This window comes from Channa argus, chromosome 16, assembly GCF_033026475.1.
Source record: "Channa argus isolate prfri chromosome 16, Channa argus male v1.0, whole genome shotgun sequence".
Classification (NCBI taxonomy): Eukaryota; Metazoa; Chordata; class Actinopteri; order Anabantiformes; family Channidae; genus Channa; species Channa argus.
The window spans coordinates 15,490,576-15,504,197 of NC_090212.1; the positions used below are offsets into that span (position 1 = coordinate 15,490,576).

A 13,622-nucleotide genomic window follows, 5' to 3' on the forward strand; every position below is an offset into this window, starting at 1 on the left:
AGGATAAGCTTTTGTTCAAATTGCTTTTTACCCTCATGAGTTTTGTAGATGTTTGTTCATAAGGCTAAAGAGACAGATTTACCCCAAATAATGTGATCGTGGTTTTTACTGTACATTCATCCATTATCTGTAACTTCTCATTGTGTTTGGGTCGTGGGGGAGCTGGAGCCTTTCCCAACTGTCATCGGACAAGAGGAGGGGTCTATGCTGGACAGGTCTCCAGTCCATCTCAGAGCCACAGAGACATTCACAGAGAGACAACCATTCACACTCACACTCACACCTTCAGGCAGTTTTAGATTCACCAATTAACCTAACATGCATGTACCTGCAGGAAACCCACGCAAGCACGAGGAGAACATGCAAACTCCATACAGAGAGGCCACAGCCAGCTGGGGTGTAAACACACAACTGTGAGACGGCAGCGCTAAAACTGTACATATAGATTATAACATAAACATTATACAAATAATGACATTATTATTTCTATTTTGGTGAGATAAAAGTACTTGGTGGCAATTGTCTTTGTTTGACTTTAATCAAATGTTTGAGTCTAATTTATTGTGAAGAGAAAGATATGACATTTATTTTATGTTGAACTCAACAAAGTCAAAAAAAAGAATTTTCTTTTAAATAAAAGTCAAACTAATGAGTAAATGTTCTTACCTGTGAAGAATTGTTACCACTTTCATCCACTTCCTCAGTTAACGGAAGCTGCTCAGCTACAATGACATTAAAATAAATGCACAAATTAAAACTTTATGATGAATGGTGACATGGTCACAAACAAACACTAATAAATAAATGCATAAGCATATGTAAACAGATGTTGACACAGAGATACAGTAAAAATAAAAGATAAATAAACATAATGTAAAAACACAACTGAACAGTTGGTGTAATATAAAATAAAGGAAAAAAGTTATATAAACACGATGTTCAGGAGTAGATAGTTTATTAATACCTTTAATGGAGTTGTACATAAAAGACAATAATTAATGAGCTGTCTGAGGAATTGTTGTCCATGTTTAATTGAAAGTTGAGAAAGGTTTATTAAAACCCTTAAACACTGACTATAAGTTATGTTTACAGCCTCTCTTTTAAAATATACATTTTAGTTTTTGTGATGCTACACTGAAACATCTGTATTAACAGTTTGATGTACACGATCAGGAAAATGCAAAATCAGTCTCATGTGAGTTTGTACAGGTGGTTGTTGTGAACCTGAGCTGTCAGTAGGAGGCAGTCAGCATCTACTTATGATCCCAGAGGTCAGAGAAGAACAGAAAAGACACAAACTGCAGAGAAATGAAGAAATCAAGAACTCATTCCTCCCTCTCAGTTTCATAAACACACATGTGCTCAGATGTATTTGCATGACTTTCCTGCACTGTTGCTCCTCAGAGTTTAAGTTCTTCTGTCACAGAGACTCTGAACTGTTTTCATGCTCTCACTCTGAAAACTGCATCAGGACGATGTTGCCAATAACTCTGTTGGTCATGTTGGTTTTTCTGAGTCAGGGTGAGAAACTTTTTAACATTTCTTGTTCTCTGATTTCTACATTTGGTATAAATTCATCTTAGCTTGAATTATGTCTCAAGTCTGGCTTTGAATAATATTAGAAAAATCAAACCTAAAACAATAATGTGTTACAACGACATTTTTCATTTCAGAATCTTCTGCCAACAACTTTCTGACTCAGACTGACAAATCCAAGTCTGTTAGTCTTGGAGGAGCAGTTACCATCAGCGCCACAGGGAGTTCAAATATTGGTGCTGATCTCAGTTGGTACCTTCAGAAACCTGGACAGGCTCCTAAACTTCTAATATATAGTTCATCAACTCTAAACTCAGGAACTCCATCAAGATTCAGTGGCAGTAGATCTGGTTCTCACTACACTCTAACCATCAGTGGAGTTCAGGCTGAAGATGTTGGAGATTATTACTGTCTTGGTGCACATAGTGCTGGAGTGTTCACACAGTGATTAAGAGTCGTACAAAAACCTCCTTCAGTTTGACTGACCTGAAATCAGCCTGTTGCAGGTGCAGAGAGATGATGAAAAGACTAATGAGGAAATAAATGGTGCAGTGAACACAATCCAGTAGTTTTCAAGCTGAAACACTATGAATCTAAAAACTCCAACTTACCTAATGATTTTCCACATATCAAAATATTTCACAGTATATGTCTCAATATTATGCTAATTATACTATCAGTAGCTTTATCAGGATCTCTATCAAATTCAAAGAATCATTTCCAAACAGGAAGTGACAGGATTCATAATTTGATTGTTTTACTTCAACAACAGATTTCCATCATTTCCACCCAGATTCCAGAAACATCTTTTAGCCCAACACAGTGTTGTTACATCCTATAAAAACTGCACTTATAGAAGTGGAAATCAGATTTACATCAATATTTCAGCTGAGCTGTTTCCTTCAGAAAATAAAACAGATAGAGATGTTAAACCAAATCCTGTGATGATCAATTGGAGATGTCACATTAAAATAAAATAAACTCTAAATAAATGTCAACCAGAAATGACATGATTGAATCAAATCTTTATTTCTCTTAGAAAAGCACACAACACACGGCATGTGAGTGTAATAATATCTAAACCATAAAGAAAATACCAAATGAAAATGAAACAGTTCAGCATGTTTTATTTGTCTCTACAGGCAGAATTAGTCTCAGCAGAGATTCATTGTTGTTCCTCTACTCTGAGCAGTGATCAGGGTTCAGGGTTTGAGTGACAGGGCTCTGTCCTGTCAGACTGGCCTCACAGCTCACTGAGCCCGCCCCCCTCCACTGCTCTGCATTGAGGCTCAGGGTGCTGCTCCTGCTGTAGCGGCCGTTCCCCTCCAGGAGCTGCGGGCTCTGTGACACCCCTGAGGAGCTGCTGCTGCCCCCCACCTTCCAGCCCAGACTCCAGGCTGAGGGGAAGCCCCCGCTGGCCAGACACACCACTGTGGCACTGCCCTGCTGCAGCTCCTTTCTGGAGGGGGGGAGGACGGTCAGGGTGGGCCGCACCACACCCACTGGAGGAGAGAGAGGGGGAGGAGAGGGGGAAGGAATGACAAGAAAGTTTTTCAACAGAGAAACATGAAGTACTGATCATTTGTTATATTGGATTAAATTAAACTGAAGAACTTGTTCCAGTGTGGCACTGATGACTCTCTCAGTATCAGATCATCAGACACATGATTCAACTTGTAGAAAATAATTATTGATACATGTTTACATCTGTTTTAAGATGAGTGACAGTCAGTAACTCGTCCCTGTGATGATTTTCTCATGTTGAACCTGACAGAGCTGAAACACTCATGTGAAAACACTTCAAACCTTTATCATCTGTGTAGTTCACTTCCTTTTAACTACATGGAAAATAACTGAACCGTGAACACAAAGTTAAGCTGCATTTACTAATAAAAACTTATTTGTCTTTAACAGGAATCAGACGTTAAATAAATATAAAATTTTTTATTGTAGTTTCAAAATAAACAATTATAAAATTAAAGTATTTACTACTATTTTTTGATGTTTTTGGTTTTTACATGTTTATTTTATTACAAAACATTTTTAAACAGAAAATAAATAAAAATTAATATCAAAATTATACTAAATAACAACTAAATTTAAAAAACAAAAAACTTCCTTATCATCAGCACTGAATTAATATTGATCTCTGCTAAAGAATCTTCTCTGGTTGTATGATCAGCATTGTTTGATAAATTTCATTAACAACATAACTGATCACATTCTCAATTTAAAAACTATAAAATGTATAATTTCTATCTGCTGTACAAAGTAAAAGTGTTTGTTACTTACAGTCAACGATGAGTTTGGTTCCTCCACCAAAAGTCCTCCACAGTGATACAAACTCATTAAGTGCTCGTACAAAAACCTCCTGCACTGTGAACAAGCAGCACTGAACTTAAAACAATCATATTTTTTTAATTACAAAACAAAAATATTTCAAAATTGGACTGTGAAAAGCTTTGTAATGTGAGGACTATAGAAACTTGCATTAGTATTATATTTTTATATTCATTTAAAGTTTTTACACCTCAATGAGAAATAATGTGTGTCTTTGTATCTTTTTCACTTTATAATATAATAGATTACTAAAAAAACATAATGACTTTAAATCATGCTGATTTTAAAAATGTTATTAAGCATAATTTATATATTTAATCTATAGATTTTGAAAGAAAATTCAAAGTAGATAATTTACTGATATACCAGCATATAGACCCAATATACCAACCACAGTGAGACCTATCCTTAAATGTTCAACTACACTAATAAAAATATTTTTAATTATTCCATTAAGATGATAGATGGTGTAAATCCAAGCAGTATGTTTCCTGGTTTGTGTCCCACGTCGTCTTCAGTGTGTTGACAGCAGAGAAATCATTTCCATAGAGAGGAGGCTTTGCATCGTCAGCTGATCCTCCAGTGAACTGAGAAGGTTTATAGTCCTGGGAGTTCAACACTGCAGGACTCAGATCTGTCAGTCAACACAGCAGAAACCACAACCACCATGACTCTCATCACCATCCTCATCTGGACGCTGCTCTGCTGCTGCTTTAGAGGTTCATTCACTCAGCAACATTTCAAACATGATGTGCTGCTTTTTCTCTCATTTATTTCTGCTGATCAATGAAGGATTTGTTTTTGTCTGTAGGATGCAGCGGTCAGGTGACTGTGACTCAGCCTCCAGTAAAGACATTTACTGCAGAATCCACTGTCACTATGAGCTGTAATGTAAACCAAGCTGTTGCTAACTGGTGTAGTGGTGACTGTCTGCACTGGTATCAGCAGAAATCCGGACAGACTCCAAAGCTCCTGATAGAATCTGTGAGCACACGTGAATCAGAAACACCAGCTCGGTTTAGTGGCAGTGGAGGCAGCACTGACTTCACTTTGACCATCAGTGGAGTTCAGGCTGAAGATGCAGCAGTTTATTACTGTCAGAGTTACCATGAATTAGATGATGGCACTTTGACGTTCACACTGTGATTTGTAGTTGTACAAAAACCTCCTGAGTCAAACTGCAGAGACACTGAGCTGTTACAGCAGGAACCAACTGCAGCTGCTGAAGAGGAAGAGACTCTGACACAGACCAGTGAACACAGAGCTCACACTGACCTCACCAAGCACTAAATACTGATTCATAACTACAAATATATTTTACACAAATTAGCATCATTTTATTAAAAAATAAATTTTAAAATATAAATGTACATAATCCACTTTCTAAAAACCTGAAGATTTTTCCCAGAACACCTATAATATTTATTTACTCCTTCAGTCAGATCACATATTATTAGTTCAGTTGCAGCTGTTTCTGTGGCAAACTCTGACATGGACGGCCGCTTCCAGGAACAACAATGTGGTATCAGACGTGGAAGCATTGTCATTGCACTATTTTATTCATTTAGATTTTTAAAATTTCAGTTTGAAGAAACCGAAACTAGAGTATTTGTTCTCCACATTTTCCTACAAGATATTATCTACATTTGAGATATGTTCTCCTGCATTTAATGTCTTTTCTAAGTGCCTTCTTTATAGTCTATGAAGAATTACAAACAGAATATACAATGCACACAGAAAACTGCTTTTATCAGTGATCAGTGATCATAATCAAATGTAAAAGTGAAGGGTGGTACCTGTGCATACACTACTTAAATTAAAAAAACAATTGTGTTAGATAAGTTCAAATTCAATAGAAATTCTGTTGCTAGATTTTTTATTTATCTTAATACTGAATTCTTAAATGTTTAGTTTCAGGCTATGAGATCAGCAGTGTTTGACAAAGGGTTCTATATGTTGTAGAAAGTAAAATTCCAAATTTTACAGTATTTACATTCAATGAAAAGTTCCTCCACGAAAAGTTCACCACAGTGACACAAGCTCATTAAGTTGCTGTACAAAAACCACCTGCTCTGTGAACATGCTACTATCTACTGAGTAAAATCTTTACTTTTGGTTATAACGCAGCAGAAAGTTTAATGAAGAGTAAGAACTCAGAGAACATGAGGGTTACATTTCTGTCAATTCAGAGTCTGACAGTGAGTTTGAAGGCGACGATGAGATTGATCGTCAGTGAGCCCGAAAAAAGCTCATTAGGCGCCAGCTACTGTCTTTGCTGGACATCAAAATATGGTGAAATTGAATAGAATTCTGCAGCCACTGTGAGAAGAATTCACAAGGACGATGCTGGAGCCTCATCCACCCAATCCACATAACTACCATGTGTGAGGCCTTTAATGCTGTTGCTGTGTGTAGAGCTTATGTCTGTTTTGATGGCTCATGATTAATGGAACAAACTAACATAATTACAAATATAAGGATTGTTTTTAATATTTAAGGTAACTTTAACAGTCCATGAAGTTCCTGAAGTCTGAAACAAATAGACAACGGCAAAATGCTCAATCAACATTTAGTGGCAAATGTTGAGTTTCACATTGATGAAATTTGTAATAGACATTATTATGCGGAATAAGTTTTTGTTCAAATGGCTTTTTATCCCCATGAGTTTTGTAGATGTTTGTTCATAAGCCTAAAGAGACAGATTTACCCCAAGTAATGTGATCGTGGTTTTTACTGTACATCCATCCATTATCTGTAACTTCTCATTGTGTTTGGGTCCTGGGGGAGCTGGAGCCTTTCCCAACTGTCATCAGACAAGAGGAGGGGTCTATGCTGGACAGGTCTCCAGTCTATATCAGGGCCACAGAGAGACAACCATTCACACTCACACTTACACCTACAGGCAGTTTTAGATTCACCAATTAACCTAACATGCATGTACCTGCAGGAAACCCACGCAAACACGGGGAGAACATGCAAACTCCATACAGAAAAGCCACGACCCGCAACCTACTAGCTGTGAGGTGGGAGTGCTAATAATGTACATATAGATTTTATTATTTTCTTCTTTCCTTTATAACAAAAACATTATAGAAATATTGAAATTCAATATTTCTATTTTGGTGGGAGAAAGGGGGGATGGGAAATCTGGGTTCAGTGTCTTGCCAAGAGACACTTTGACATATAGCCGGGGATCAAACTACTGATAACAGAAAATAATTTCTGAGCTGTCGGAGGAGTTGTTGTACATGTTTAATTGAAAGTTGAGAAAGGTTTATTAAAACGCTTAAACACTGATTATAAGTTATGTTTACAGCCTCTCTTTAAAATATACATTTTAGTTTTTGTAATGCTACACTGAAACAATGCAACCGCAAGGGGGCACAAGCCAGAGGAGTTCAAGGTGGAGGTGGGTCTGCACCAAGGATCGGCTTTGAGCCCCTTCTTGTTTGCTCTGGTGATGGACAGACTGACAGATGAGGTTAGACAAGAATCTCCCTGGACTATGATGTTTGCAGATGACATTGTTATTTGTAGTGAGAGCAGGGAGCAGGTGGAGGAAAATCTAAAGAGGTGGAGGTCTGCTCTGGAAAACAGAGGAATGAAGCTTAGTCGCAGTAAGACAGAATACATGTGTGTCAATGAGAGGGACCCAAGTGGAACAGTGAGGTTACAGGGAGCAGAGGTGAAGAAGGTGCAGGACTTTAAGTACTTAGGGTCAACGGTTCAGAGCAACGGTGAGTGTGGAAAAGAGGTGAAGAGGCGAGTGCAGGCAGGTTGGAACGGGTGGAGAAAAGTGTCAGGTGTGTTGTGTGATAAAAGAGTATCAGCGAGAATGAAAGGAAAGATGTTCAAGACGGTGGTGAGACCAGCAATGTTGTTCGGCTTAGAGACAGTGGCACTGAAGAAAAGACAGGAGGCAGAGCTGGAGGTAGCAGAGCTTAAGATGTTGAGGTTCTCTTTGGGAGTGACGAGGATGGACAGGATCAGGAATGAGTACATCAGAGGGACAGCTCATGTTAGATGTTTTGGAGATAAAGTCAGAGAGGCCAGATTGAGGTGGTTTGGACATGTTCAGAGGAGAAACTGTGAATATATCGGGAGAAGGATGCTGAGGTTGGAGCTGCCAGGCAGGAAGTCTAGAGGAAGACCAAAGAGGAGATTTATGGATGTAGTGAGGGAGGACATGAAGTTAGTTGGTGTGAGTGAAGAGGATGCAGAGGATAGAGTTAGATGGAGGCACATGATTCGCTGTGGCGACACCTGAAAGGTAGCAGCCGAAAGGAAAAGAAGAATGCTACACTGAAACATCTGTATTAACAGTTTGATGTACACGATCAGGAAAATGCAAAATCAGTCTCATGTGAGTTTGTACAGGTGGTTGTTGTGAACCTGAGCTGTCAGTAGGAGGCAGTCAGCATCTACTTATGATCCCAGAGGTCAGAGAAGAACAGAAAAGACACAAACTGCAGAGAAATGAAGAAATCAAGAACTCATTCCTCCCTCTCAGTTTCATAAACACACATGTGCTCAGATGTATTTGCATGACTTTCCTGCACTGTTGCTCCTCAGAGTTTAAGTTCTTCTGTCACAGAGACTCTGAACTGTTTTCATGCTCTCACTCTGAAAACTGCATCAGGACGATGTTGCCAATAACTCTGTTGGTCATGTTGGTTTTTCTGAGTCAGGGTGAGAAACTTTTTAACATTTCTTGTTCTCTGATTTCTACATTTGGTATAAATTCATCTTAGCTTGAATTATGTCTCAAGTCTGGCTTTGAATAATGTTAGACAAATCAAACCTAAAACAATAATTTGTTACGACATTTTTCATTTCAGAATCTTCTGCCAACAACTTTCTGACTCAGACTGACAAATCCAAGTCTGTTAGTCTTGGAGGAGCAGTTACCATCAGCGCCACAGGGAGTTCAAATATTGGTGCTGATCTCAGTTGGTACCTTCAGAAACCTGGACAGGCTCCTAAACTTCTAATATATAGTTCATCAACTCTAAACTCAGGAACTCCATCAAGATTCAGTGGCAGTAGATCTGGTTCTCACTACACTCTAACCATCAGTGGAGTTCAGGCTGAAGATGTTGGAGATTATTACTGTCTTGGTAACCATGGTAGTGGAGTGTTCACACAGTGATTCAGAGTCGTACAAAAACCTCCTTCAGTTTGACTGAATTGAAATCAGCCTGTTGCAGGTGCAGAGAGATGATGAAAAGACTGATGAGGAAATAAATGGTGCAGTGAACACAACCCAGTAGTTCTCAAGCTGAAACACAATGAATCTAAAAACTCCAACTTACAACTGAAATGATTTTCCACATATGACAATATTTAACAGTATATGTCTGAATATTATGCTGATGATAGTATCAGTAGCTTTATCAGGATCTCTATCAAATTAAATTAATCATTTCCAGACTGGAAGTGACAGGATTCATATTTGTGTTTCATACTTTGTTAATGGTTGTTTCACTTAAACAGCAGATTTCCATCATTTCCACCCAGGTTCCAGAAACATCTTTTAGCCCAACACAGTGTTGTTACATCCTATAAAAACTGCACTTATAGAAGTGGAAATCAGATTTACATCAATATGTCAGCTGAGCTGTTTTTTTCAGAAAATAAAACAGATAGAGATGTTAAACCAAATCCTGTGATGATCAATTGGAGATGTCACATTAAAATAAAATAAACTCTAAATAAATGTCAACCAGAAATGACATGATTGAATCAAATCTTTATTTCTCTTAGAAAAGCACACAACACACAGCATGTGACTGTAATAATATCTAAACCATAAAGAAAATACCAAATGAAAATGAAACAGTTCAGCATGTTTTATTTGTCTCTACAGGCAGAATTAGTCTCAGCAGAGGTTCATTGTTGTTCCTCTACTCTGAGCAGTGATCAGGGTTCAGGGTTTGAGTGACAGGGCTCTGTCCTGTCAGACTGGCCTCACAGCTCACTGAGCCCGCCCCCCTCCACTGCTCTGCATTGAGGCTCAGGGTGCTGCTCCTGCTGTAGCGGCCGTTCCCCTCCAGGAGCTCCGGGCTGTGTGACACCCCTGAGGAGCTGCTGCTGCCCCCCACCTTCCAGCCCAGACTCCAGGCTGAGGGGAAGCCCCCGCTGGCCAGACACACCACTGTGGCACTGCCCTGCTGCAGCTCCTTTCTGGAGGGGGGGAGGACGGTCAGGGTGGGCCGCACCACACCCACTGGAGGAGAGAGAGGGGGAGGAGAGGGGGAAGGAATGACAAGAAAGTTTTTCAATAGAGAAACATGAAGTACTGATCATTTCTTATATTGGATTAAATCAAACTGAAGAACTTGTTCCACTGTGGCACTGATGAATCTCTCAGTATCAGACCATCAGACACATGATTCAACTTGTTGAAAATAATTATTGATACATGTTCACATCTGTTTTAAGATGAGTGACAGTCAGTAACTCGTCCCTGTGATGATTTTCTCATGTTGAACCTGACTGAGCTGAAACACTCATGTGAAAACACTTCAAACCTTTATCATGTGTGTAGTTCACTTCCTTTTAACTACATGGAAAATAACTGAACCGTGAACACAAAGTTAAGCTGCATTTACTGATAAAAACATATTTGTCTTTAACGGGAATCAGACGTTAAATAAATATTACATTTTTTATTGTAGTTTCAAAATAAACAATTATGAAATCAAAGTATTTACTAATATTTTTTTTGTGTTTTTTGTTTTTACATGTTCATTGTATTACAAAACATTTTTAAACAGAAAATAAATTGAAATTAATATCAAAATTATACTAAATAACAACTAAATTTTGTTTTTAAAAACTTCCTTATCATCATTACTGAATTAATATTGATCTCTGCTAAATAATCTTCTCTGGTTGTGTGATCAGCATTGTTTGATAAATTTCATTAACAACACACCAACACTGAAACTGATCACATTCTCAACTTAAAAAACTATAAACTTTATCATCTGTGTCTTTCACTTCCTTTTAACTACATGGAAAATAACTGAACCGTGAACACAAAGTTAAGCTGCATTTACTGATAAAAACATATTTGTCTTTAACAGGAATCAGATGTTAAATAAATATGATATTTTATATTGTAGTTTCAAAATATACAATAAGGAAAATAAACAATTTACTATTATTAGTAGTATTATTACTACTTACTATTTTATTGATGCTTTTGAATTTACATGTTCATTTTACAATAATAAAATTGAAATTAATATCAAAATTATAGTAAACAACAAAAAAATTCTGTTTTTAAAAACTTCCTTATCATCAGCACTGAATTAGAATTGATCTCTGCTAAAGAATCTTCTCTGGTTGTGTGATCAGCATTGTTTGATAAATTTCATTAACAACATACCAACATTGAAACTGATCACATTCTCACTTTAAAAAACTATAAAATGTATAATTTCTATCTGCTGTACAAAGTAAAAGTGTTTGTTACTTACAGTCAACAATGAGTTTGGTTCCTCCACCAAAAGTGTACCACAGTGATACAAACTCATTAAGTGCTCGTACAAAAACCTCCTGCACTGTGAACAAGCAGCACTGAACTGAAAACAATTATATTGTTTTAATTACATAACAGAATATTGCAAAATTTGGACTGTGAAAAGCTTTGTAATGTGAGGACTATAGAAACTTGGAATAATAATATAATTTTGTTGTCATGTTTGAATTTTTTACACCTCAATGAGAAATAATGTGTGTCTTTGTATCTTTTTCACTTTTTAATATAATAGATTACTAAAAAAAATAATGACTTTAAATCATGCTGATTTTAAAAATGTTATTAAGCATAATTTATATATTTAAACTATAGATCTCGTAAGAAAATTCAAAGCAGATAATTTACCGATATACCAGCATATAGACCCAATATACCAACCACAGTGAGACCTATCCTTAAATGTTTTTAATTATTTCATTAAGATAATAGATGGTGTAAATCCAAGCAGTATGTTTCCTGGTTTGTGTCCCACGTCGTCTTCAGTGTGTTGACAGCAGAGAAATCATTTCCATAGAGAGGAGGCTTTGCATCGTCAGCTGATCCTCCAGTGAACTGAGAAGGTTTATAGTCCTGGGAGTTCAACACTGCAGGACTCAGATCTGTCAGTCAACACAGCAGAAACCACAACCACCATGACTCTCATCACCATCCTCATCTGGACGCTGCTCTGCTGCTGCTTTACAGGTTCATTCACTCAGCAACATTTCAAACATGATGTGGTTCTTTTTCTCTCATTTATTTCTGCTGATTAATGAAGGATTTGTTTTTGTCTGTAGGATGCAGAGGTCAGGTGACTGTGACTCAGCCTCCAGTAAAGACATTTACTGCAGAATCCACTGTCACTATGAGCTGTAATGTAAACCAAGCTGTTGCTAACTGGTGTAGTGGTGACTGTCTGCACTGGTATCAGCAGAAATCCGGACAGACTCCAAAGCTCCTGATAGAATCTGTGAGCACACGTGAATCAGAAACACCAGCTCGGTTTAGTGGCAGTGGAGGCAGCACTGACTTCACTTTGACCATCAGTGGAGTTCAGGCTGAAGATGCAGCAGTTTATTACTGTCAGAGTTACCACAGTGGTGGTGTGTTCACACGGTGATTTGTAGTCGTACAAAAACCTCCTCAGTCAAACTGCAGAGACACTGAGCTGTTACAGCAGGAACCAACTGCAGCTGCTGCAGAGGAAGAGACTCTGACACAGACCAGTGAATACAGAGCTCACACTGACTTCACCAAGCACTAAATACATGTTCAAAAGCACAAACATATGAAAGACAAATAAGTTTTAATAAAAAGATGTTTCTAATTTTTTTTTTATTTTTTTATTTTTGACTTGAAAAAAACAGTTACTAGTTACTATTTTTGCCCATTTTTAAACCCAACAAAAACAGCAACTTTCTTATTTTAATTGCCACGTTATATATAACTTAGATTAAAGGGGCGGCTATAGCTCAGTTGGTAAAGGACCACAGGGTGAGTGGTTCGATCCCCGGCCCTGGCTATATGTCGAAGTGTCCCTAGGCAAGATACTGAACCCCTAACAGCCCATTCCCCTCCCCAGCTGTGCTGGTCCAAGCCCGGTAGAAATTGGGGAGGGTTGTGTCAGGAAGGGCATCCGGCATAAAAACTGTGCTAAATCAACATGCGGATCCGCTGTGGCGACCCTGAACTCTCGGGATAAGCCGAAAGGAGAGTAGTAGAGATATAACTTAGATTAACAGTGTTTAATGTAGAGACATCTGTATTTACACCATCTGAATGTGAAACTTCATTTTCTGTAGATATGGACATATTTCACTACAATGTTTAATTTCTTACTGGTCATTGTGACATTACAAAGCACAAAACATCAACATGTTGTGTATCAGATCGAGCTTTATAGTAATAACATCAATTATCAGTGACAGTCATAAATCACATGTAGCTGCTGTTTTTCACACATTACTTTACTTCAAATTGTTGTCGTCCAACACTTTGCAGCAGTGTTGTTCTGTCACACAAAGCTTTAGTTTCCCTACAAACATTAAAACTCATATTGATCAGAGCAGCAGCTTTGTGCCTCCTGCTCCCCACAGACACAGCTCCTGTCCTGGGCCTCACTCAGCTCCTCTAGGTCTCACAGTGGCTCCTGCGGAGGGACTGGATCTGGCTGTGATCATGATGGAGGACTCTGCAGGAGTACACTTCTCCTCTCATTCAG

General features: G+C 38.0%; 1 protein-coding gene and 1 gene segment (V, D, J or C); both read right to left on the bottom strand.

Annotated features, from left to right (window-relative positions):
• Positions 1-2,541: 2,541 nt before the first annotated feature.
• On the bottom strand, positions 2,542-5,178 carry LOC137101725 (immunoglobulin lambda constant 1-like). The segment is given in 3 exon segments: positions 2,542-3,038; positions 3,829-3,933; positions 5,091-5,178. Coding segments are annotated over 3 exon segments (516 nt in total).
• A 4,427-nt stretch (positions 5,179-9,605) lies between these two features.
• LOC137101726 (uncharacterized) lies at positions 9,606-13,247 on the bottom strand. Its single transcript, XM_067480466.1, has 7 exons — positions 13,241-13,247; positions 12,517-12,614; positions 12,300-12,369; positions 11,895-12,021; positions 11,768-11,811; positions 11,361-11,465; positions 9,606-10,102 (listed from the first exon to the last, which is right to left on the bottom strand). The coding sequence occupies exons 1-7, from the start codon at positions 13,245-13,247 to the stop codon at positions 9,780-9,782; spliced, it is 774 nt and encodes a 257-aa protein (XP_067336567.1). The 3' UTR covers positions 9,606-9,779.
• Between the last annotated feature and the right edge of the window lie 375 nt (positions 13,248-13,622).